At 41.1% G+C, this 22,944-nt stretch overlaps 1 protein-coding gene across 12 annotated transcripts in view; it reads right to left on the bottom strand.

The window, feature by feature from the left end:
* Positions 1-22,944, bottom strand: part of BTRC (beta-transducin repeat containing E3 ubiquitin protein ligase) — a 199,680-nt gene that overhangs the window by 97,200 nt on the left and 79,536 nt on the right. For 11 of the 12 annotated variants that reach the window (XM_070752861.1, XM_070752858.1, XM_070752869.1 and 8 more), the window contains one exon: positions 9,209-9,286. The exons of the other annotated variant lie outside the window; for it this stretch is intronic. In XM_070752861.1, the coding sequence (XP_070608962.1) occupies positions 9,209-9,286 (78 nt within the window). The remainder of the gene's footprint in view (positions 1-9,208; positions 9,287-22,944) is intronic. 12 annotated transcript variants of the gene reach the window in all.

The following is a 22,944-nucleotide window of genomic DNA, read 5'->3' as shown; positions in this document are numbered from 1 at the left end:
TTACTTCCTAGTCCTCATCAGATGGCACTGCTTAAGAGATGATGCATGAAGTAAGGCCAATATGTTAGATCAGTGATGGCGAACCTATGACACATGTGCCGCAGGCGGTATGCGGAGCCATATCTGTTGGCCAGCCAGCTGATTTTCAGTTCGCATGGAGGCTCTGGAAGGGCATTTTTGGCCTCTGGGCGGCCTCAGGAGAAGCCTCTGGAGCTGGGGAGGGCGAAAAACGGGCCTACCAGACACACCAGAATTCGGAAAACGGGCTGTTTCCGGCCTCCAGAGGGCATCTGTGGGAGTAGAAGAGGCCATTTTTGCCTTTCCCAAGTATTGAACTATGGGTGTGGGCACTCGTATGTGCGTGATATCACATGTGCACATGCTTTCGGCACCCGAGGGAAAAAAGGTTTGCCATCACTGTGTTAGATCATAGAGGACAGGCCAAAAAAGTGGTGGGGGGAAAAAGGCCCTCAGATAAGCAGGCTGTATCCCATGAAGGACACTGTAGATAAAAACCAATATGTTGGATGGAATAGTTTGCAGAAGGATTATTATTTGGGCATATCAAGTTATGCTCATCATTCATCTACTTCAAGAATGTATAAATCTGCTTTCGTCATGTTTGGAGCATAATGGTTTATACCACTGTATGGGACCAGCTGTAGTTTGGTCAAGAAACAATGAGCTTATTTCAATAATATACTCATTTATTTATTATTTATTTATTACTTAGATTTGTATGCCGCCCCTCTCCGAAGACTCGGGGCGGCTCACAACACATGGAAACAAATCATAAATAATCTGACAATTTAAAATATTAAAGATTTAAAAAAGACCCCATATACTAACAGACATACACACAAGCATACCATACATAAATTAGACATGCCCAGGGGAAGATGTTTCAGTTCCCCCATGCCTGACGGCAAAGGTGGGTTTTAAGGAGTTTACGGAAGGCAGGAAGAGTAGGGGCAGTTCTAATCTCCGGGGGGAGTTGGTTCCAGAGGGATAACTAAAGCATGGATGACTAATAAGAATCTCCCAGTCCAGTGTCAGCAGTTTTGAAGAACTTGTCTACTTCTTCAGTCTCAGGATCAAACACTTATTTATTTGTTTGTTTGTTTGTTTGTTTGTTTGCTTGTTTGTTTATTAATCAGATTTGTATACCGCCCCTCTTCGTAGACTCGGGGCGGCTAACAACAACAATAATACAATGTAAAAAAATCTAATATTTAAGTTAATTTTAAAAACCCCAATTTAAGAAACCAATCATACATACTGACATACCATGCATAAATTTTATAAGCCTAGGGGGAAGGGAAAGTCTCAATTCCCCCATGCCTGACGACAGAGGTGGGTTTTAAGGAGCTTACGAAAGGCAAGGAGGGTGGGGGCAACTCTGATATCTGGGGGGAGTTGGTTCCAAAGGGTCGGGGCCGCCACAGAAAAGACTCTTGCCCTGGGTCCTGCCAAATGACATTGTTTAGTTGACGGGACCCGGAGAAGGCCAACTCTGTGAGACCTAACTGGTCGCTGGGATTCGTGCGGCAGAAGGCGGTCCCGGAGATATTCTGGTCCGATGCCATGAAGGGATTTATAGGTCATAACCAACACTTTGAATTGTGACCGGAAACTGATCGGCAACCAATGCAGACTGCAGAGTGTTCGTGTAACATGGGCATATTCCCAGGTAACAGGCAAAGATATGCCTAAATAACTCAGGAGTTACTCAGCTGGGGCTCAGTTAAATTTAACATTCATACCTTTGCCAGAATCCAGTGCTGCTACTTTGAATGTTTATCAGGGTGGCTGAAACTGAAACCATCCTTTTTGGGGGAGATGGGTGATTCAGAAATGTGAACAGTAATAAGAATTTTCCTGCTGGAAATCAGCATGTGCCAACTGACAGCCTTCCAGATGCCACAACTCCTCCACCTCCATGCTTGCTACACTACTTAAAATGCTGGATACAATGTAAGAGGTCAATCATGGACAGACATCCTATTTGTGGGCCCATCTCCTCATTTCTGGAAAGCCAGAAGTTTGTTCCCTATACTTATCCACAGCTGTCCTACTTTACTCCAACCTCCATTTTCAATTAAAGAACAACTAAAATCATCAACTTCAAACAAACCTTTCCACCCATTGGCTGGACAAACTAGTAAAACCCCATCTTCTCTGTGGCTGGCATCAATATTCAACTTCCCTTGCTCACCAGTTTAAAGATAAAGGCATAAAAAAGAAAGGCAGAAACATTTGGCAAGGCACAATATAAACTAGAAAAATCAAAACCCTTTGCAGAAATATTCCCACAGCTCTGTTTAAAATACTGCAATTAGATCTTTCTTGCTGTGGAACCCAGATAACCTAATTTTACCACTAGAGGGAAGAATTGTTTTAGTACATAGGCCCAATACATAGACATGATTTTTTAAAACAATTTCTGTAACAAAAGTTATCTTGACTAGACGAGTCTTCTAATTACCAAATAAGTAATAAGAAAAAAACTAAGATTCCCTCCACGTTTTTTAAAGGGCAGCAATATTATCTGTTCCCATTTTAATCTACCCCCAACCCTGAAAGTTACCCAATAAAGCTCCGACAAAAGCAAGGAGAAATAATTGTAAAACAAAATCTAAAATAACAAGATCAAACAAAAGAAAAATGTCATGGTATTTAGGTATCTGCTAGTATAGTGACCTGTAAACAAACTGTCCCCCAAAGAGAGCAGAAAATACATTGCTAAATTATGATTCAATCAGTTATTTCTTAAAATAGATCAGCTAATGTTGGCAGAGTTTGCCAGATTCAAATAGCATTCTTAATGTATCGGCAATCTATTCCATCCTTGCCATTAAAAACATGCAAACCCCACTGCTTCTGGCCTTCCTGTCTGCTGTTCCTAGCCTGCCTTACGTTTTGCTCATCTTCAAATGTTCAAATTGTTCATTTCAAAGCCCAGTCATTAAAAAGGAAGATGGCAACTTAGGCAGTCGTTTTTCTTCCCATTTACAATAGGTGACATTTCTCCAGCAGTGCACAAGGTGTTGAAAACCTGGCAGCTGTTACCTCCTGGGACGGAGCTCCTTTTTTATCCCCCTCTTGACAGTTTAACTCAATAGGACAGCACCTTTAAAGACAGCAAAGTATCAGCGAAGTGGACGGCTAGAGTTGAATTACTGCACCCTCCCTAATCAATGGAAGCCCTCACTGCAGGTGAAACTCTTCATCTATAGAGGTGCATGGGGGAGGAAAATGTAATGCCTTAAGCCAGATGGGTTTCATCTTGTGCGTGATTTTTGCTTTGTCTTTAAAAAAAAAAAAGAATGGAACAAGCTAACAAGCGGACAGATACTTTGTTAGCTTCTTGGCCTCTCTCATGGCTCTGAAGCCCCAGGGTTCCAGCCACACAAGAGAAAAGAATTCAGCATACACGTAAACACTTAAAGAAATATAACTAAGGGGATGGCGGCATGCTGTTTTCAAAGAGTTGAAAGTCCTGTTCACAGCTTTATTTATCACTCTGCACGTTCAGTAGGCTGTAAGTGGACGGAGAAACAAAAAGGTCGGAAGAATAGGCAATGCTAGACATTGACTCCCTTAGAGAGGAAGGCAGAAAAGCAGCACAACTGACAGACCTGGTTAGTATTAAAGTAAAAAGTCAATACAAGTGGGCTTTATGTTTCAGGATAATATCTTTGGCAGCAGCCCTGAATTCCTGTATAATTTATAAAGTTAACTCTTGAAGTACTAAAGAAAGAAAATCTCGAGAGATTATTAACTGAGAGAGGACAGGAAACAAATGCATTATTTTATGAATATTTTTTAAAACCTTGCTGGTCATTATCAATGTTTAAAGGTCAGATTAAATCAATCATGATTTTTCCTCCCTGAAAGATAGGCATTCAATTTTAGATAACTATGAGATTTTTTTAAAACTGTTTTTCCCAAAATTGTAAATGCCCTACGGGCTCAGCCAGGCTGTCAAACTGATGGCTGGCAGGCCAAAGGCATTATGCGCAGGCAACAGTCACCCCAGCTCTGTGATGGGGAAAAAGGTTGTGAAACATCACATGATGGCAGTGTAATGCCGCAAGTTTCAAACCCATGGGCTGAGCAGTTTTTCTATACTGCTCAAAAAAAGTAAACGGGACACGTAAAACAACATAATATAACTCCAATTAAATCAAACTTCTGTTAAATCAAACTGTCCACTTAGGAAGCAACGCTGATTGACAATCAATTCCACATGTTGTTGTGCACATTCAACTTTGTACAGAACAAAGTATTCCATGAGAATATTTCATTCATTCAGATCTAGGATGTGTTATTTGAGTGTTCCCTTCATTTATTTGAGCAGTGTACAATATATAACATTATATAGTATATTATAGGATCATTCCAATCTTCAGCCTGTGCTCCATTTATTTTTTTTGAGCAGTGTACTTTCCCCCAATATATCAGAAGTCCTCTAAAACCTCCGAATACTGCAGCTAGAAAACAAGAGGCAAAACTGCTGAAGAAATGGCTTATCAAAATACAGTGATGGAAAGGTATAGCTATTCTAGCTGGGGAATTCGAGGAGCTGAAGTCCATACATCTAAAAGTTGCTGAGGTCGAAAAACACTGATGTAGAAGGAAGGGGAACCATTTTAGTTGACAGAGAGTCAGGGAGAGCTGCTTCACTTTCATTCTGTCTGAAGCTGTGCACTTGGATGCAAAAACTGCCATGCATATCGTTTCAATGATGCTGCTATCAGCACTTCTCCCACGTGGCACCTTTGGACATAATTTCCTCTCTGCAAAGACTATCCAATCTCTCTCCACCCGCAGAGCAAGTTTTGACAGGGAAAAAGATACTTCATTAATACCCTATTTGGGCAAAGGGGAGTAGTTTTCCTTAAATAACCTGTGCTGAGCCAATCTTTTCAAAAAAGGCAGGAGAGTAATCAAGTTCAGGGCAGCCCTGGACAACTGACCTGTGACCTAGGCCTGTTGACCTTTGCTATTCATCACTTTCCTTTAGAGTAGGCGGGCAGACTCTTGGGGAGTGACTTCACAATAGACAGCTACAATCCAACGATAATATGGTGCTTACAAAAAGAAAGGGGAAACCCAGATGGTATTGCAATAAATTTACAAATCTTCATTCATGGCTCTGTTTAACACGCCCCAAAGCCAAAAGGCGCAGAGGTCCCTGGAGAGATTCCCCCTCGTTGGCTTCTAAAGGCAAGCTCTCTTTTAAGGTTACTAAGACTCAATTCTTCACAGAGGTAGAGCCCTTAAAATAACAAATGCTTGACCCAATCAATCTACCATTCAGATCCAACGCTAAACGATGGGCACTGAAAACTAATTATGTTTTTGGCAAGAACCCTGAATTTTAAACAGAAACACACAGGTTAAAAAGGGCACTGAAGCATTTGAGAGGTTCTTTCAAAAAGGCTGCACATGCATAAAACAGGATTCAAACCAGGAGTTTCATTCAATATTTCACACATTTATTTTTAAAATGAATCAGATTAGTCCCATGTGTGACCTGCTGGTCCATCTGTATTCGCTGGACTTAATGGGCATCCTTTTCACACTAGCTTCAGTTTGAAGTATGAGACAGATAAATTTAGTTTAATTTCAACAGATCAAGCTATCCATTTTCCAAACAGACCATCTGGATCAGCCTATTAAAATTAATTTATAACTTAGCCGAGAAAGCATTTGTTTGTTATTTAAACATAGTTGCCAAAAAGTTTGGCCCCTTGTCATTGTTTTCTAAAACTTCACACACACATACACACAAGTCACATGCTGCATGTGTCTATACAGATTTTATCCCTAATCTTGCCTACCACCCCTCACAGAATTTACATCTATTTTTTTCTACTTTAAACTAATTATTTCTCCCTTTTCCCTTCTATTCAAGAGAAAGTGAAAGCGGTCAAAATGAAGTCTCTCCTACACTATCTTCCAACTTTTAATATTGTTAATCCAGAGTGGCAATTCTTGCCAGAGCAAAGTCAATGTTCACTAGGATCCTTAGGACTAATCGAATTCCTCTATTACATGCTGTTTTTATTATTGTTGTTAGCCGCCCTGAGTCTACGGAGAGGGGCGGCAAACAAATCTAATAAATGAATGAATGAATGAATGAATGAATGAATGAATGAATGAATGAATGAATGAATGAATGCCTTTATCATTGCAGATCAGATAGCGGTAAGGGCTTTCCACATTATTTAATCACTCTTCAATTAACCAACCCCTTCATCAAGTAGCCTCCCTGAAGAGCTTTTGTTTTGTATGTAGCTTAGAGTTGAATTGTGAACACCATATTATTTGCTCCCAGAGCACTGATGTTACCTAGCTGGGTAATGAAATGTCTGCAAGAAAACTACTAAGCTCAGAGAGTACCAAGGATTCCACATTTTAAACAGCTCTAGCTAAAGAAAAAGGCATATTTTACAGGGGTAATGTGAAAAATGGTAGTCAGGGTTGTATATTTTTAAAACATGTTATTGCTGGTGTAGCTTGGGTTAGATCAGTGTTTCCCAACCTTGGCAACTTGAAGATATCTGGACTTCAACTCCCAGAATTCCACAGCCAGCATTCACTAGCTGTGGAATTCTGGGAGCTGAAGTCCAAATATCTTCAAGTTGCCAAGGTTGGGAAACACTGGGTTAGATTATCTATGAGCTCCCAGCTTCTAGCAGCAACAATTGCACAGTCAAATCTCTAATTTGGGGCTAAGAATACTGTGATTAGTTGTAAACTATAAAGGACAAAATTGTATGTTAACTCTCCAAACAGGTTAATACACTCAGGTTGCCATTTAATCTTTCCCATTAAATTTGCAATAGCAACAGCATAAATTTGCTGGTAATATAAATTGTATGTCCCTCGTTTAACTAATAGTTGTAGTGCAGACACTCTCCTTTCTATATTGCAACACTCTTTTCTATAATCTTTGCTGGGCAACCCAGGGGTGGATTGTAACTTACCTTATTGCGGGTTCACTTCCTCCGCTTGGGCACACTATACCTTTTGCAAGCATGCAGAGTGCCAAAAAATCCAGTGGTGTGAAGCTAAAAAGAAGATGGCGACTGCATGCACAGTGCCAGTAACCTGGCTTTAATTTTTTTAAAAAATATTTAAAAAAAAAAAAAAAGATGGCGATGCCCAAGGACCGGCACCAACAAAACCGGGTTGCTGGTGTCATTGTGACATCACCAGTTATGTCACTGGTTTGGGTGAACCAGCCTGAACTGGGAGGAAACCACCCCTGATCCCATCTAAGGCCTGGATAAAACTAGAATTATTTTCTCTAAGAGATTGTGCTTCTTTACTCCTCCTAGATCAGCAGTCCCCAATCTTTTGGACACAGGTACCAGTTTTGTGGAATGTTGCAGTATAGCATAAAATGTTAGAATAGGAATGCTGTATATCATATTATATATATCTGGACCTCTAGCATAAAAATGCTCTGCTTACCCTGATTCTATTATAGCCAGGATAGAACGGTACTAACTTGTTTAAGTCTGCACTTCTGGTGAATTTGCAACAGGAAGACAACTGACCATAAAAGGGTTCAATAAACATCTCACTGATAAACAAATATACACCACTCCAGACAGGACATTATACGATCAAAGGGGGAAAATTTACATTGCCTGAAGCAGAACAGGACGAGACTGTGATAAAGGAGATTGGTTGTGATAAGGCAGAAGGCTTCAGAGAAATTAGGTGTGAGAAACATTTGCTCAAAGGAAAACTTTCAAGGAAATTGGTTTGTGATATCTGGGTGAAAGGAAGGACTCAAAGATATGTCATGTTTGAAGTTATGTTATTGGATGTTTGTGTATCACTTGACATGTACGTGTAATTATCTCCATCTGCTTATGCTCCCAAATAAAAAGAGGTACACATCTCCATACTGTGTCACTTCACCCAGAGAGAAAATGTGTCCAAGTCTTCTTTCTAGGATTTGCGTTCGTGAGTGATCCCACACAGCTGGGTTGCTCTTAGCCCCTCTGAAGACATTGTCTTGATCAGGGACTTTGCAGCATCCACAGTGGAAGGTAATTTTTCCACAGTCCAGAGAGACTTGCCCACTGCTCACTTTCAGCTCTGTGGCCCTGTTCCTAACAAACCACAGACTGGTACCAGTCTGTGGCCCAGGAGCTGGTCCCCTCTTGTCCTAGGTCACTGCTTCTCAAAGACACAGATTGTAGGTCAAATTAAATTAACCTTATTATTCCAAACAGTTTAGTCAAATCATAATTTTACTCATGCAGTCCTGAAATTTCTTAATAGTACTTTGCTAGTAGTAAGTATGTAGCTCACCAAACACTATTTTGCTATGTATGTAACATACTCATTGAAGGTTAAGGATATAGCATAACTATAAATAACCTGAGTTCACTTAATTTTTTCTTTTTATTGAATTCAAACTGGGACCAGAATTATATGACATTTTACTCTTTCTATATATTGAATGATTGAATGCTAATTACTTGTTCACTTGAATTTTGTAGGAGATAATGTTGCTGTTTCCTAAGAGGTTAAATAGGTTATAGAAGTCTGAATGTCTATCTTACACATAAGATGGGAGAATGTTGCCAGGTGAAACCAGCAAAGAAAATGACTACTACAATTTTATCTGTCCGATACACAAGGCACTGCTTTATAGACACTACTCAACCAGGTTAAGATCCACAGGGAACAACTCCCAGACTGCACTATAAAGATTATAGGTTATTTAGACATAAATTAGCTCCTAAAAGTCACCTTCTGAAGAATACAGAATCACTTCAAAATTAGCATAATATTTCAAATTAAAACGTTGTAACAAAATCATGTCTATAGAAACATAGAAACATAGAAGACTGACGGCAGAAAAAGACCTCATGGTCCATCTAGTCTGCCCTTATACTATTTCCTGTATTTTATCTTACAATGGATATATGTTTATCCCAGACATGTTTAAATTCAGTTACTGTGGATTTACCAACCACGTCTGCTGGAAGTTTGTTCCAAGGATCTACTACTCTTTCAGTGAAATAATATTTTCTCACGTTGCTTTTGATCTTTCCCCCAACTAACTTCAGATTGTGTCTATTTCTATGTTATAGCTTTTCCAAAGTGTATCAGAGAATCCTAGCTGTTTGAAAGTAAAGAGGTGGGTGGCACTTGTGAGTCTGAATCAATTTCATACCTGCCTGAGTGCATTCTTCTCAGGAATTATCTTTCTGGGAGGCTCGTCATTATTACAATCTTCTCTTTCAGAGGAAGTCTACACAAAAAAAGGGGAAAAAATAGTTCAAGTATCCCATTAATTTGGTTACCTACATAATTAAACAAGCATTTACAATACAGACAGTCCTTATTTAGCAACAGCAATCAGTTCTAGTGGCAAGGCTGCAAAGAAAATCGTTTGACTAAAAGAAAGAGATGCTGCAAAGATCACTGGTTGCTGCTGTCTCATTTAGCTAAAGTTCTCTCATGCAGTGATGTCAAAATTACTCTTGTTCTGGCGTGCATTGTTGTCAGTAGAAGAGATTGGGCACAAGTGCATGCCCTGGTCAGAAAATATTTTTTTGCTAGCAGTTATAACCATCATATTTGGAAATATTCAGTTAATAAGACAACTGCTAAATGAGGACTAGCTACATGTATTGCAAATGTAAGTTTGTTCTTTTAAATTTCTACAAATTTAAGCTTGTATTCTTTTACATAACTAATATGTCTTATTCTGCAATAGTACAGTATTTAGTACCCTGAGATCTCTTTTATGAAATTTAAATGATTGTAACAAAGTGAACTATAAAACAGAGGTTGGCTTTTTATGTAGCATTTGTAGGGGTCACAGACCAATTTTTTTGTTCAGCTAAATGGCAGAGACTCTCTCCATCTTTTTTTCCTTGTAGATAATAAAATATACCTGTTTTCTGGTTAAATTGTGGTTCTGTTCCTATAGGTGATATTACAGTGTCATCACCCCAAATCATGAAACCCTCAGTAGCAGACAGGGGTTGCTGCTGCCGCTGCTCCCGGTGTGCTACACACATAGCTAAGGTAGCCACATATAGAGAGCATTGCAGTAGTCGAATCTTAAGGTGATAAGGGTGTGAGTGACTGTGAGTAGACTCTCCCTATCCAAATAGGGCCGCAACTGGTGCACCGGGCGAACCTGGGCAAATCCCCCCCTCGCCACAGCCAAAAGATGATGTTCTAAAGACAGCTGTGGATCGAGGAGGACTCCCAAGTTGCGGACCCTCTCTGAGGGGTCAAAAGTTCCCCCCCTCCAGAGTGATGGACAGACAGATGGAAGTGTCCTTGGGAGGCAGAACCCAGAGCCACTCCGTCTTGTCGGGGTTAAGCTAATTGCCACCAAGTAAAATATAAAGGATAGGAAAAGTTTATACATTACAATTTTTAGGCTGTTAATGCAGCTGGAATTTTTTAAAACTTTAATTTTGGATCCTATTTTGCTTTGATGTCCTTCTAAGTTATATTACTGGAATTCTATTGCCTTTATGTTGCCCACCCCAACATGCTTGAAGTTTACTAATTTCATCTTGAAACTAAACAGCTAATTTGAAGCCTTTGTTTTATTCATTATCTTTATAGGTGGCAAGACTAAGAGGTTGGCTGAACAAAGACCAGACAATGACTGCCAAGTGCATATGGTGGCTCACAGCTTGCCGTCACCCTATTCTACTGCACCAACATAGCAGACTATTAAAGAGGAGCGCTGCTCATGCACTTTTGTCAGCAAGTTAAGTTACGCTTGGCAAAGGCTGAAAAACTGGAAAACATTAAGCTCTTTAACCGCAGCAAAGATGGAACTCACTGCTTAGAAACTGGAAGTCTTGGTGGACCACAAGCCTTAGATTATTCCTGAAATATATTTTCTATCGCAACCAATCCCAAGACAAAAAATAAATGTAAAATGCAAGTTGTCTTTTAGGTCTGTTATGCACCCTAACAAGTAAAATAGATATGTACATCTGTGATCAACATCTCCCACTGAACTGCTTTTGACCTCCAATTTAAGAAGGCTAGAGCTAGATTTCCAATTCAGCAAGATAATTAGTCTTCAGAGCAAAAATTAAGAAATTGTTACTATCTCTTTACTTTCTGCTGATTAGTAAAGAGATGCTTTGCAATGAAGCATAAGAAAGTTCAAAAATTGTGATTAAATTATTAATTATATTCCTGTTGCTAAAACTTTCTTCATTTTGAACATGGAATTTAGATAGAAAAAAAGTCATTTTGCTATTGCTATTCTTTAAAAAAATCAAATCAGAAATTATATTCTCTCTAATTTTTGGATCATAGGACATCATGAATTATCAGATCTTTTGTTTCAGTTTACCATATAACATGTGGTCTTTTGCTATTCCCGCCCCTCCCCCACACATTTAACAATTCAGAATAAAGGCAATAATTTATGATATAATCCCACATGGAATCAATGAGTAGAGCCCCGAGTCTTCGGAGAAGGCGGCATACAAATAATAATAATAATAATTCTGAATTATTCTATAATTGCTAAATGATACTCAAGAAAGTAATGGGATGGTGTAGCTGATATTATTTTTGTCTGCTTTGAGGAAGGCCTGGATAAACGAATGTAATATAATCGTAACAAAAAGAGATTTTGTTATGAAATTTATAAAAGAATGATTAATTTATTTAGCTTCTCTCCTTGGGAATTTTGTTTTCTGATTTCAACCCTAACCTACTACAGGATTAAAGATAAGAACACATAAGAAAATTTAAAGTAAGGTAATTTAGTGAGAGACGTGTTGGTCATTCTTATCCCAGTAACTAGGCAATACTTACATTACTACTTGCAAAGTTTCTTTTTGGTAATACAGTGATCCCTCGATTATCGCGAGGGTTCCGTTCCAAGACCCCTCGCGATAATCGATTTTTCGCGATGTAGGGTTGCGGAAGTAAAAACACCATCTGCGCATGTGCGCCCTTTTTCATGGCCGCGCATGCGCAGATGGTGGAGTTTGCGTGGGCGGCGGGGAAGACCCAGGGAAGGTTCCTTCGGCCGCCCAGCAGCTGATCTGCTCGGCAGCGCGGCAGCAGCGAGGAGCCGAATCGGGGTTTCCCCTTTGCGTGGGCGGCGGGGAAACCCCGATCTTCATCTGCTCACTGCTGCTGCGGCCGCCCAGCAGCTGATCTGCTCAGCAGCGCAGCAGCAGCGAGCAGATGAAGATCGGGATTTCCCCGCTGCCCACGCAAAGGGGAAACCCTGATTCAGCTCCTCGCTGCTGCCGCGCTGCCGAACAGATCAGCTGCTGGGCGGCCGAAGGAACCTTCCCTGGGTCTTCCTCGCTGATGCCCCCGCTCGCCCGCCCGCCGCCCGCCAGCAAGAGGGGGAGAGATAGAGAAAGAGAGAGAAGGAAAGAAAGAGATGAGAGAGGGAGGAAGAGAGTGTGAGAGAGGAAGAAGCAAGATAGAGAAAGAGAGAGAGAAAGAAAGATGAGAAAGGAAGAGAGTGACGTCATCGGGTGGGAAAAATCGCGATATAGCGTTTCGCTAAGAACGAGATCGCGAAAATCGAGGGATCACTGTAGTAACTTAACAGGAATAGACTTTTGAGAAAGGTCATTTGTTAGAGAATGCTTTACCTTGTAATGAACATAACAAATCTCCCTAGCATGCAACCACCTCAACAACCATTGTACCCACAGGTCTATCAGGAAATTCAGTCACACCTCTCCAAAACATCCCTACCTAGTTACAATGAAGAAACTGAACATGATAACGCAAATTGTTGCATTAAATTCATGTGCTAGAATCAGAGGCAATGGATGGATTAAAAGCCTTTCAGGATTATTAAAAATGCCTCTTGTCTCAAGCAATAATCTTGCCAATGGAAGCACTGAGGTTTTTATTTCCTGAGGATGGGAAAAGTGGAGGCTTGCATTTGTCAGCACTATTAATAAACCATACAGATGCAGCACTTTTTTTGAAAAATCTATCTGCGTCGGAAAGCAAGGAACCATATATACACAGAGAGCACTTCTTTATGCTTTCAAATCCTTAATCCTGTCTGGAACTGTCAGTGGGGGTTAATGGTAGCTTTGGATAAGAGAATTCCAATCTGGTTGGCAGATGGATAGGTTGGTTATAGCTGCATAACTATGTCTTGCCTACAGGCACAATTCAGAACACTGTTAAAGCAATATAAAGTCACTGTCAAGCTGAACCATTTGGATCAGTAGCAAGGAGAAATAATAATAAAAGGAGTTCATTTCTGGGCCTTGTGTATTCACGCTAGTATGCAGAAACTGATTAATTGTCATCATGTGCTGGTCGGCTGCACCTCAGATTCCTACTTCTGGAGTAGATTTTGCATGCTAATATAATCATTTCCCCTCTTGAGACATTAGCAAATAATCAAATGAAAAACTGGATCATAATTTACTGAGATTCAGGCAATTCTCTATGCAAATTTGACTTGTTATTGCTGCTGCCTCGTTAATCTGAATGCCTTTGACAAACTCCTTTGATTTATGAACTCATGACAACTCCAATGTGTATATATTTTGCTAGATTGACATTATCATTAAGAGTGGGTGGACTGAGCTCATATGAATGGCTGATTTTATTCGCTGGTGTCGGCTGCTCAACAGCTGAGCATCTCCTTTGCACAAAGCCCCCAAGCACAAGGCTCTTCCCATCTACCCATCCATTCATCATCTCGATGTTAATTGGCCCAGGCTTTAAGCAAATTTTCAACACGATTTAAAGGCATGATGACACTGATTACTGACCCTCTGCCATACGGTGTCTATTGATTAACCTGACAGGGAGAGAGGATAAGCTTGAGGGGATGTAAGTGTATGGGGATTTCAAAAGTGTGTGTGCGTGTGTACATACACTATATATATATATATATAGTGTATGTACACTATATATACATATAGTATATAGAGGGGCGGCATACAAATCCAATAAATAATAATAATAATAATAATAATAATAATAATAATAATAATAATAAATGTATTCATGTATAACATATATACGTACACACACACACATTATACATAGATATATGTGAATGTGTGTGTGTGTTTTCGTAGATTTTCACAGGTACAGGTATGAAGATCTTGGCATATTTGGGTTTCTTCCCATGTAAGCTTCAGAGATTCCTGGCAACGTTTCGACCTCGTCAAAACGTCACCAGGAATCTCTGAAACTTACATGGGAAGAAACATGAATATGCCAAGACCTTCATATACAGAATACATACAACATACATACATACGTACACACACACACATACCAGATTATCTCTGGGACCGCCTTCTGCTGCACGAATCCCAGCGACCAGTTAGGTCCCACAGAGTGGGTCTTCTCTGGGTCCCGTCAACTAAACAATGCCGCTTGGCGGGACCCAGGGGAAGAGCCTTCTCTGTGGCGGCCCCGGCCCTCTGGAACCAACTCCCCCCAGAAATTAGAATTGCCCCCACCCTCCTTGCCTTTCGTAAGCTACTTAAAACCCACCTCTGCCGCCAGGCATGGGGGACTGAGATACTCTTTCCCCCTAGGCCGTTACAATTTTATGCATGGTATGTCTGTATGTCTGTTTGGTTTTTATTATAATGGGTTTTTAATTGTTTTTAGTATTGGATTATTATTATTATATGCTGTCTTATTATTGCTGTTAGCCGCCCCGAGTCTTCGGAGAGGGGCGGCATACAAATCCAATAAATAAATAAATAAATTGTACATGTGTGTGTGTACACGTGTATATATGTGAGTGTGTATTCAGTCACATACACAACGCAGATAAAATGTTTATCATTACAGTGTTCCCTCGATTTTCGCGGGGGATGCGTTTCGAGACCGCCCGCGAAAGTCGAATTTCCACGAAGTAGAGATGCGGAAGTAAATACACTATTTTTGGCTATGAACAGTATCACAAGCCTTCCCTTAACACTTTAAACCCCTAAACTGCAATTTCTCATTCCCTTAGCAACCATTTAGATTATTACTCACCATGTTTATTTATTAAATATTTATTAAAGGCGGGCGAAAGTTTGGCGATGACGTATGACATCATCAGGCGGGAAAAACCATGGTATAAGGGAAAAAACAGCAAAGTATTTTTTAATTAATATTTTTGAAAAACCGTGGTATAGCCGTTTTGTGAAGTTCGAGCCCGCGAAACTCGAGGGACCACTGTAGTCATTATCAACCCACCTCTGTCATCAGGCATGGGGGAATTGAGATATTCCCTTTCCCCTAGGCTTATAAAATTTATGCATGGTATGTCTGTATGTATGATTGGTTCCTTAAATTGGGGTTTTTAAAATTACTTTTAATATTAGATTTGTTTATATTGTCTTTTTACTGTTGTTAGCCGCCCCGAGTCTGCGGAGAGGGGCGGCATACAAATCTAATAAATAAATAAATAAATTATCCCATGAATCAAAATTGGTTGGCCTTTAAAGCCTTTAAGGACTGCACCCACTAATTAGAATGAAGGCTGCTTTGAGAGAATAAAGCCAGTTACAAATATCATGTCAAATATCATATCAGACTATAGAAACGGACAAAGCTAAAGGACAACATTAACTGTATCAAGTCATCACGAACACTATTGGTATACAGAAGTGAAAATCAGTAGCAGCACAATCAGATCACAAGTAATTTCTTAAGTAACTCAAGGACAATTAAAGAGATTGAATACAACATTCCAGACACTTTGATAGACTCACACTTGGTCTTTCAATAAAGAAGAGGCTTTGAGGGAAAGAATCCAAGTTGAATTTCACCATCTTATGGGACAGCATAAGAAAGAATTGAAAAACCTTGTGACTCTGTCCACAGCACACATTTAAGAGGAAGGGGAAATAAATATTAGTCTAATAGTTGCAGAAGAGTAAAACTCCCACTCTTTGTAAATGACAGATTAAAGCAAGAATCTTGTTATTGTAAAACAGGGTGTCAGTCTGAAGTTATTTTAAATGGAATCTTAGGTCTGCCACATTTTATACTATTCTACTACATGTTTTGTATTGTGAGAGAATGGGAGGGGGGATGGTATGAGATTGTTAGCATTTATTTATTTATTCGATTTTATGCCACCCTTCTCCTTAGACTCAGGGCAGCTTACAACATGTTAAGCAATAGCCCTTTTTAACAGAGCCAGCATACTGCCCCCACAATCCGGGTCCTCATTTTACCCACCTCGGAAGGATGGAAGGCTAAGTCAACCTTGAGCCGGTGGTGAGATTTGAACCGCTGACCTACAGATCTACAGTCAGCTTCAGTGGCCTGCAGTACAGCACTCTACCTGCTGCGCCACCCTGGCTCATTCTAGCCATAACAAATTCTTTCTAAGAAGCCAAGGTCATCCTTTGTCTCTGCACTTCTGCACTTACACAGAAGGAGATGGGTGGACTCTGCCAGCTTGGCGCTTGCAGATTGGACAACAAGATGGATTTGTGGGTATGGGAGAAAGGGCCTGAACTTTCTACTGGGTAGTGAAACCCAGACGACTTCAGATTTGGGTTTCACCCAGATGTACCAACATAGCTGTGCTAATAAACTGAAATTTTGAGGAATACTTTACCTCGGATTCTGATTTAGTTTGGATCCTATTTGGAACCCAAACAGAGAGGTATCAAACCCATGACAACATGTTGTCATCACGCGACATATCACAACTCCCCCCCCCCCTTTGCTAAAATGGGAGTGGGGGTGGACAGCATATGATGTATTTGGTCTGCAGGCTGCAAGTTTGACACCATCAATCTGGGGATGTCCATCACAGAAGGGACTGCAGGAAGGTGGAATTTGAATCCTGATCTGCATGTTGCTGCTGCTCGATTGCTAGAATGGGAGCAGAAGCCCTTGCAGGGGCCTGGCATGAAGCCGTGACCATGAGACTATGGAAACACACAAGGCCATCTTCCCCAGAATCTGAGACAGTACAGCCACAGTTACCATGCATCTCTCCCAAACTTGGTTCACCGGGGCCACCAGGCTGTCTTGATGCTCTTGAGACAGGAACACCTTGCAGAGCTCAGTGTTGATCATGGCTCCAGGTGAAGGATTCAGATGGTGACTTTTCCTGAAATTTGTAGAAAATACATGGTCCTGCAGCACCCGCATTGTCCTTGCCTTTCGTAAGCTACTCAAAACCCACCTCTGCCGCCAGGCATGGGGGAATTAAGACTTCTTCTCCACCTAGGCTGATACAACTGTATGTATGGTATGTTTGTACGTATGCTGGTTTTATATATTAAGGGGTTTTAAGTTAGTTTTTTAGTATTGGATTTTTACTGTACATTGTTCATGACTGTTGTTAGCCGCCCCGAGTTTTCGGAGAGGGGCGGCATATAAATCCAATAAATGAAATGAAATGAAATGAAATGTTTGAACATCCTCTGTTGCTAGTCATGGAGATGAAGCCTGGATGAGGATGTCATCCAGGTAGCACTGGAGATGGAATGGATCTAAGGTGAGCTGCCAGTGCTACCAGCCTTTTTGAGAAACACCTAGGTGCTGAGGCCAGGCTGAAGGGCGGTGCCCTGTACTGGTAATGCTCTGTCCTATACTGAAATCTGAGAAAGATGAGCTGGCAGGATTGGCACATGTAGCTAGACCTTCATGAGATCAATAAATACCAGGAAATCACCCTCCCATATGCCCTTCAAGATGCAATTGAGGGAGTTCATTTTGAATTTCCTGTAGACCAGATGCATATTCAGATTCTTTAAAACTAGAGTCACTCTCCACCACCTCCTGAAGACTTTGGAATGATGAAAAGAATTAAATAGAATCCCTGTCTCTTGTTCCAGAGGATATAGTTCTATGGCCTGATTGCCCAACAGCTGCTGGATGGCCTGTTGCATGAGACCTTGTTTTTCAGAATTTGAGAAGAGAGAGAAATGCACAAAGCGGTTCAGGGGCATGGAGAGGAACTCTAGGGTGAGGCCTAGTATTAAGTATCCAATTGTATGTGGTAGAGCCAATCGGGCCCCAATGAGAGGCTTGGTCTGACGGCCACTTAGCTCTATGGAAGGGATGAATTCCCATTCCACAAAAGGGCCACTGGCTTTGGAAGTTTTGTCTGGGTTGGTCACAAGGGCCAGCTCTCTCCATTTCTCTCCATTTGAGCCTAATGTTGTGGACCAAACTGAGGTGGTGGAGTGACATCTGGTTCAAAGGACTGAAAAGTAGGTCTGCGGAAATATGGCAAAGGTCTGCAATCTGCTCTCCTGAGCGTGCCCAGCATGACCGTCTTCCTGTCCTTATTTTCAATTAAAATTGGGGTTAGGGCTTCCCTGAATAACAAGAACCCCTTATAAGGAGCAGAGGCCAACTGCCATTTTGACCTGGCATCCATCTGCCAATTGCGGAGCCATAACAACCTCCTAGATGCGATGGAGGAGGAGGAGGAGGGGGCACAGGACGTAAATTTAGCCACATTTAAAGTTGTGTCTGCTGAAAATTGTGTGGCAGCCAATCTATTGATATCTTGATGCAGTTGCGCTTCCTGCGGTGGCACCTTCTCTTGCAACTGTCAGAGCCAGAGCAATGAAGCGCGGTTAAAAAATGAAGCAGCCATAGTCGCCTTCCCTGCCCAGACCGCTGCTTGATAAGTCTTGCAGAGGACAAGCTCATCTTTCTTGTCCTTAGCTCTCAGATTGTCAGCTAAATCTCCTGCCACAATGGAGGAGGAGGAGGCAAGGTTTGCCACTGGGCCATCTACTGCAAATAAATAAATACTGTAGGCAGCTGTAAAAGCTCAGTTAGTTCAGGGCCAGCATTGTAAAAACGCCTGTCATTGCCAGTCGGAGTGGGGAAGGCCCTGGGAAGATCCATTGCTTATGGATGACCTCCAGAAATAGTCAAGGGGTAGGAATCTCCTCCTGTTGATCTGGGCTTGTGGAAAAGACCCTCAGAAGGATCGTGAGGAGCCTGTAGAAATGGAGACCGCAATCCCAACTTGGTGGTGGACCTGGCCTTATTGTAGTAAGGGCTTAAATAGAGCTGGCAGAAATAGTCAAGAAAAGGCGGCAGATTTGCTACAAGCCTGTAGCAATATCTTGGGAGGTGGCTTGAGAAATTATAAGTCTCATCTCCTGTGAAATCTCAGGCCCCTGACGGAACCCTAACTGACCCTGGTTGCAGACGGGATAAAGATAGTTTTAGAGGGTGACCTCTTGACAGATCTAGGCTGCCTGTCTGTTGTTATGCAAGCAAAGGGATCCATACTTTTTTCTCTGTCAAAGTGCAAAGAGCTAGAAGGAGAATGCTCCCTCACTCCCTCTGGTGGAGACTCCAATGGAACTGCAGCTTGTGGCTGAACTAAGGCTCTATCTGACAGGCGTGCAAATGATTTGCAACTGTCAGAGGAGAAGCTGGCTGTTTGCCATATTTCTTTGCCGCCCTTAAAAACTGCTTTTTGAGGGCTTTCAAACGCCTGCTAGCATTCCTCTCTTCAGTGCTGGAGAGCTTTTGAGGATCTGAGAGCCTTAGTTTTGATCGTGTCGCTGGCCTCTTGGAAGCCAATCGCGACTTGGCAGTTCCTTTGCCGGTGGGCTCATTCAAAGCTGGAGAACGCCCGTCAACTCCGTTCCTGTCATCTGAGGTATGCCCCACCATTTTGACAGCCTGACCTGACAGGAATTAGTGTGCCTTAGACTCAAGGCAGGAACTCTGATGGGGATTAGCCTGGCCCTAGTAGATTGCTGAGCGCGGAACAGAGTTAACCCATTCCTGGAGGTTATATCCACAATGAGGGAGAAGAGCTATCTCCAAAGTTTAACAAGACAGTCTGCGACCTCAAACAGCTCCATGAATCAGTGGCTGTGCCAGCCAGCCAGATCATCCAAGGGCATGGGGTGAGGTATCATCAGTATGCTGATGATACCCAGCTTTACATCTCCACCCCATGTCCAGTCAACGAAGCAGTGGAAGTGATGTGCCGGTGTCTGGAGGCTGTTGGGGCCTGGATGGGTGTCAACAGACTCAAACTCAACCCTGATAAGACGGAGTGGCTGTGGGTTTTGCCTCCCAAGGACAATTCCATCTGTCCTTCCATTACCCGGGGGGGGGAATTATTGACCCCCTCGGAGAGGGTCCGCAACTTGGGCACCCTCCTCGATCCATAGCTCACATTAGAGAACAATCTTTCAGCTGTGGTGAGGGGGGTGTTTTCCCAGGTTCGCCTGGTGCACCAGTTGCGGCCCTATCTGGACCGGGAGTCACTGCTCACAGTCACTCATGCCCTCATCACCTCGAGGTTCGACTACTGTAATGCTCTCTACATGGGGCTACCTTTGAAAAGTGTTCGGAAACTTCAGATCGTGCAGAATGCAGCTGCGAGAGCAGTTATGGGCTTACCTAGTTATGCCCATGTTTCACCAACACTCCGCAGTCTGCATTGGTTGCCGATCAATTTCCGGTCACAATTCAAAGTGTTGGTTATGATCTATAAAGCCCTTCATGGCACTGGACCAGAATATCTCCGAGACCGCCTGCTGCCGCACGAATCCCAGCAACCGATTAGGTCCCACAGAGTGGGCCTTCTCCGGGTCCTGTCAACTAAACAATGTCGGTTGGCGGGCCCCAGGGGAAGAGCCTTCTCTGTGGTGGCCCCAGCCCTCTGGAACCAACTCCCCCCGGAGATTAGAACTACCCCTACTCTCCTTGCCTTTCATAAGCTCCTTAAGACCCACCTTTGTCGTCAGGCATGGGGGAACTGAGACATCTCCCCCGGGCATATACAATTTATGAATGGTATGTTTGTATGTATGTGTGTTTAGAAAATGGGGTTTTTAAATATTTTTAAACAGTAATTTAGATTTGGTGTAAATTGTTTTCACTTTGTTGTGAGCCGCCCCGAGTCTGCGGAGAGGGGCGGCATACAAATCTAAATAATAAATAAATAAATAAATATTTATTTATTTATTTATTAGATTTGTATGCTGCCCCTCTCCGTAGACTCGGGGTGGCTCACAACACAATGAAACAGTTCGTAACAAATCTAATAATTTAAAAATTTTAAATATTTTAAAAACCCCATTATTAAGCAGACATACATACAAACATACCACACATAAATTGTATAGGTCCGGGGAAGATATCTCAGTTCCCCCATGCCTCAGTTCCCCCATGCCTGACGTTCCCACAGGTCCTAGCTGAGGGACTTCTAGATCAGTGGCGTTTGTTTGTTTGTTTGTTTGTTTGTTTGTTTATGCCGCCCTTCTCTTTAGACTCAGAACAGCTTACATCATGTTAGCAATAGCACTTTTTAACAGAGCCAGCATATTGCCCCCACAATCCGGGCTCTCATTTTATCCACCTTGGAAGGATGGAAGGCTGAGTCAACCTTGAGCCGATCTCTGACCTACAGATCATTGTCAGGGAACATGGATTGGCCAGCACAGGTTTTATTACGATCAGCATGGGGGAGAACTCTGGCAGTGGGAATGAGGGTGAAGCTCCTGCTGCTTCCGCTAGCTGTCAAATTAGCCGCAATCACAATAAAACCTGTTTCAGTCTGATAGAATCCAAGAATGGGTTTTTTTATATCCGAAGTCCAGAAAAAACGTCTCTCTTAGGGCTAGACTGAGTCAAAAACTGGGCAGAAAGGACAATGTAAATATCCCATTCTTGGACTCTCCTGCTATCAGGTAGGAGAACAAATTGTTTATAACAACTATGAAACTAAGAAAGAAGAAATATATAATTGAAGAACACAGAGAGAAAACTGAAAGTATAGGTATCGTTATAAAAGACTAATTTATGATAAAATATAAATTATTATCATTTAATTAATACCAGGATATATGAATGTAAGAATCTATAAACTGGTAGTGCCGGTAGTCATCTTACACCTTTCAATTAGTGATCTTTCAAAATTAAAACTGTACTGGAAAAAATGACCTTTTTACTGTTTTTCACATGTACGGCCACTGCAGCATCCCTATGGTCATGTGATCAAAATTTGGAAGTCCCAAAGGCGTTTTTTCAAGAGGCAAATGGATTTGTTTAAATACAGTTTGCTTCTCATCCAAGAAGCTTCTTCAGCTTAAGACAATCACAATCTGGATGACTGAGAAGCTCCATAGACAAAATTCAAAGCTTGGCAACTGGCATGTATTTATGATGTTTTGCAGTATCCCAGGGTCATGTGATCAACTTTTATAACCTTCTGATAAGCATGTATGCCGCTCCAAGTCCTTGGAGAGAGGCGGCATACAAATCTAATAAATGAATGAATGAATGAATGAATGAATGAATGAATGAATAAAAAATAAATAAATAAATAATAAATAAATAAATAAATAACTGTCAATAAATAAATAAAAGTCAATAAATAAATAAATAAATAAAAGTCAATAAATAAATAAATAAAAGTCAATAAAAGTCAATAAAAGTCAATAAATAAATAAATAAATAAATAAATAAATAAATACATAAATAAAGGTCAATAGGGAAGCCAGATTTATTTAACTGTAGTTCTAATGTAATTATTGTGTTTCACTTAACAACTGTGGCAACAAATAAAGCAATTTTTAAAAATCTTTCAAAAATCATTAAAAAAAATAAAACCGATAAGAAGAAGGCTTGTTGAAAGAGCCTTCAATTTAAATGATTTTATTTACATAAACAAATAAGAGCCATAGAATATAATTTCAGTGACTTTTATTTACATAAATAAATAAGAGTCTTAGAATATAATTTCCCACAATTAAGCAAAGAGCATTTGCTTTCTCTAATCAGGACATTTAATTATTTTTGTTTATTCAGACAACTGTACTAGAGCTGTTTCATAATATTTCTTAATAAGTGGTTAGATTACATCTATAAAAACTTAAAGGACATTAAGGCAGATCAGCTTCCAAAATGAAATATCCTTTTAAAACCCTCTTCATCTTCCATTTGCTTTCTAGCTTCTTC

The sequence above is a fragment of the Erythrolamprus reginae genome, chromosome 5 (assembly GCF_031021105.1).
Source record: "Erythrolamprus reginae isolate rEryReg1 chromosome 5, rEryReg1.hap1, whole genome shotgun sequence".
NCBI classification, from domain to species: Eukaryota; Metazoa; Chordata; class Lepidosauria; order Squamata; family Dipsadidae; genus Erythrolamprus; species Erythrolamprus reginae.
This window is presented reverse-complemented; position numbering and strand designations above follow the sequence as displayed.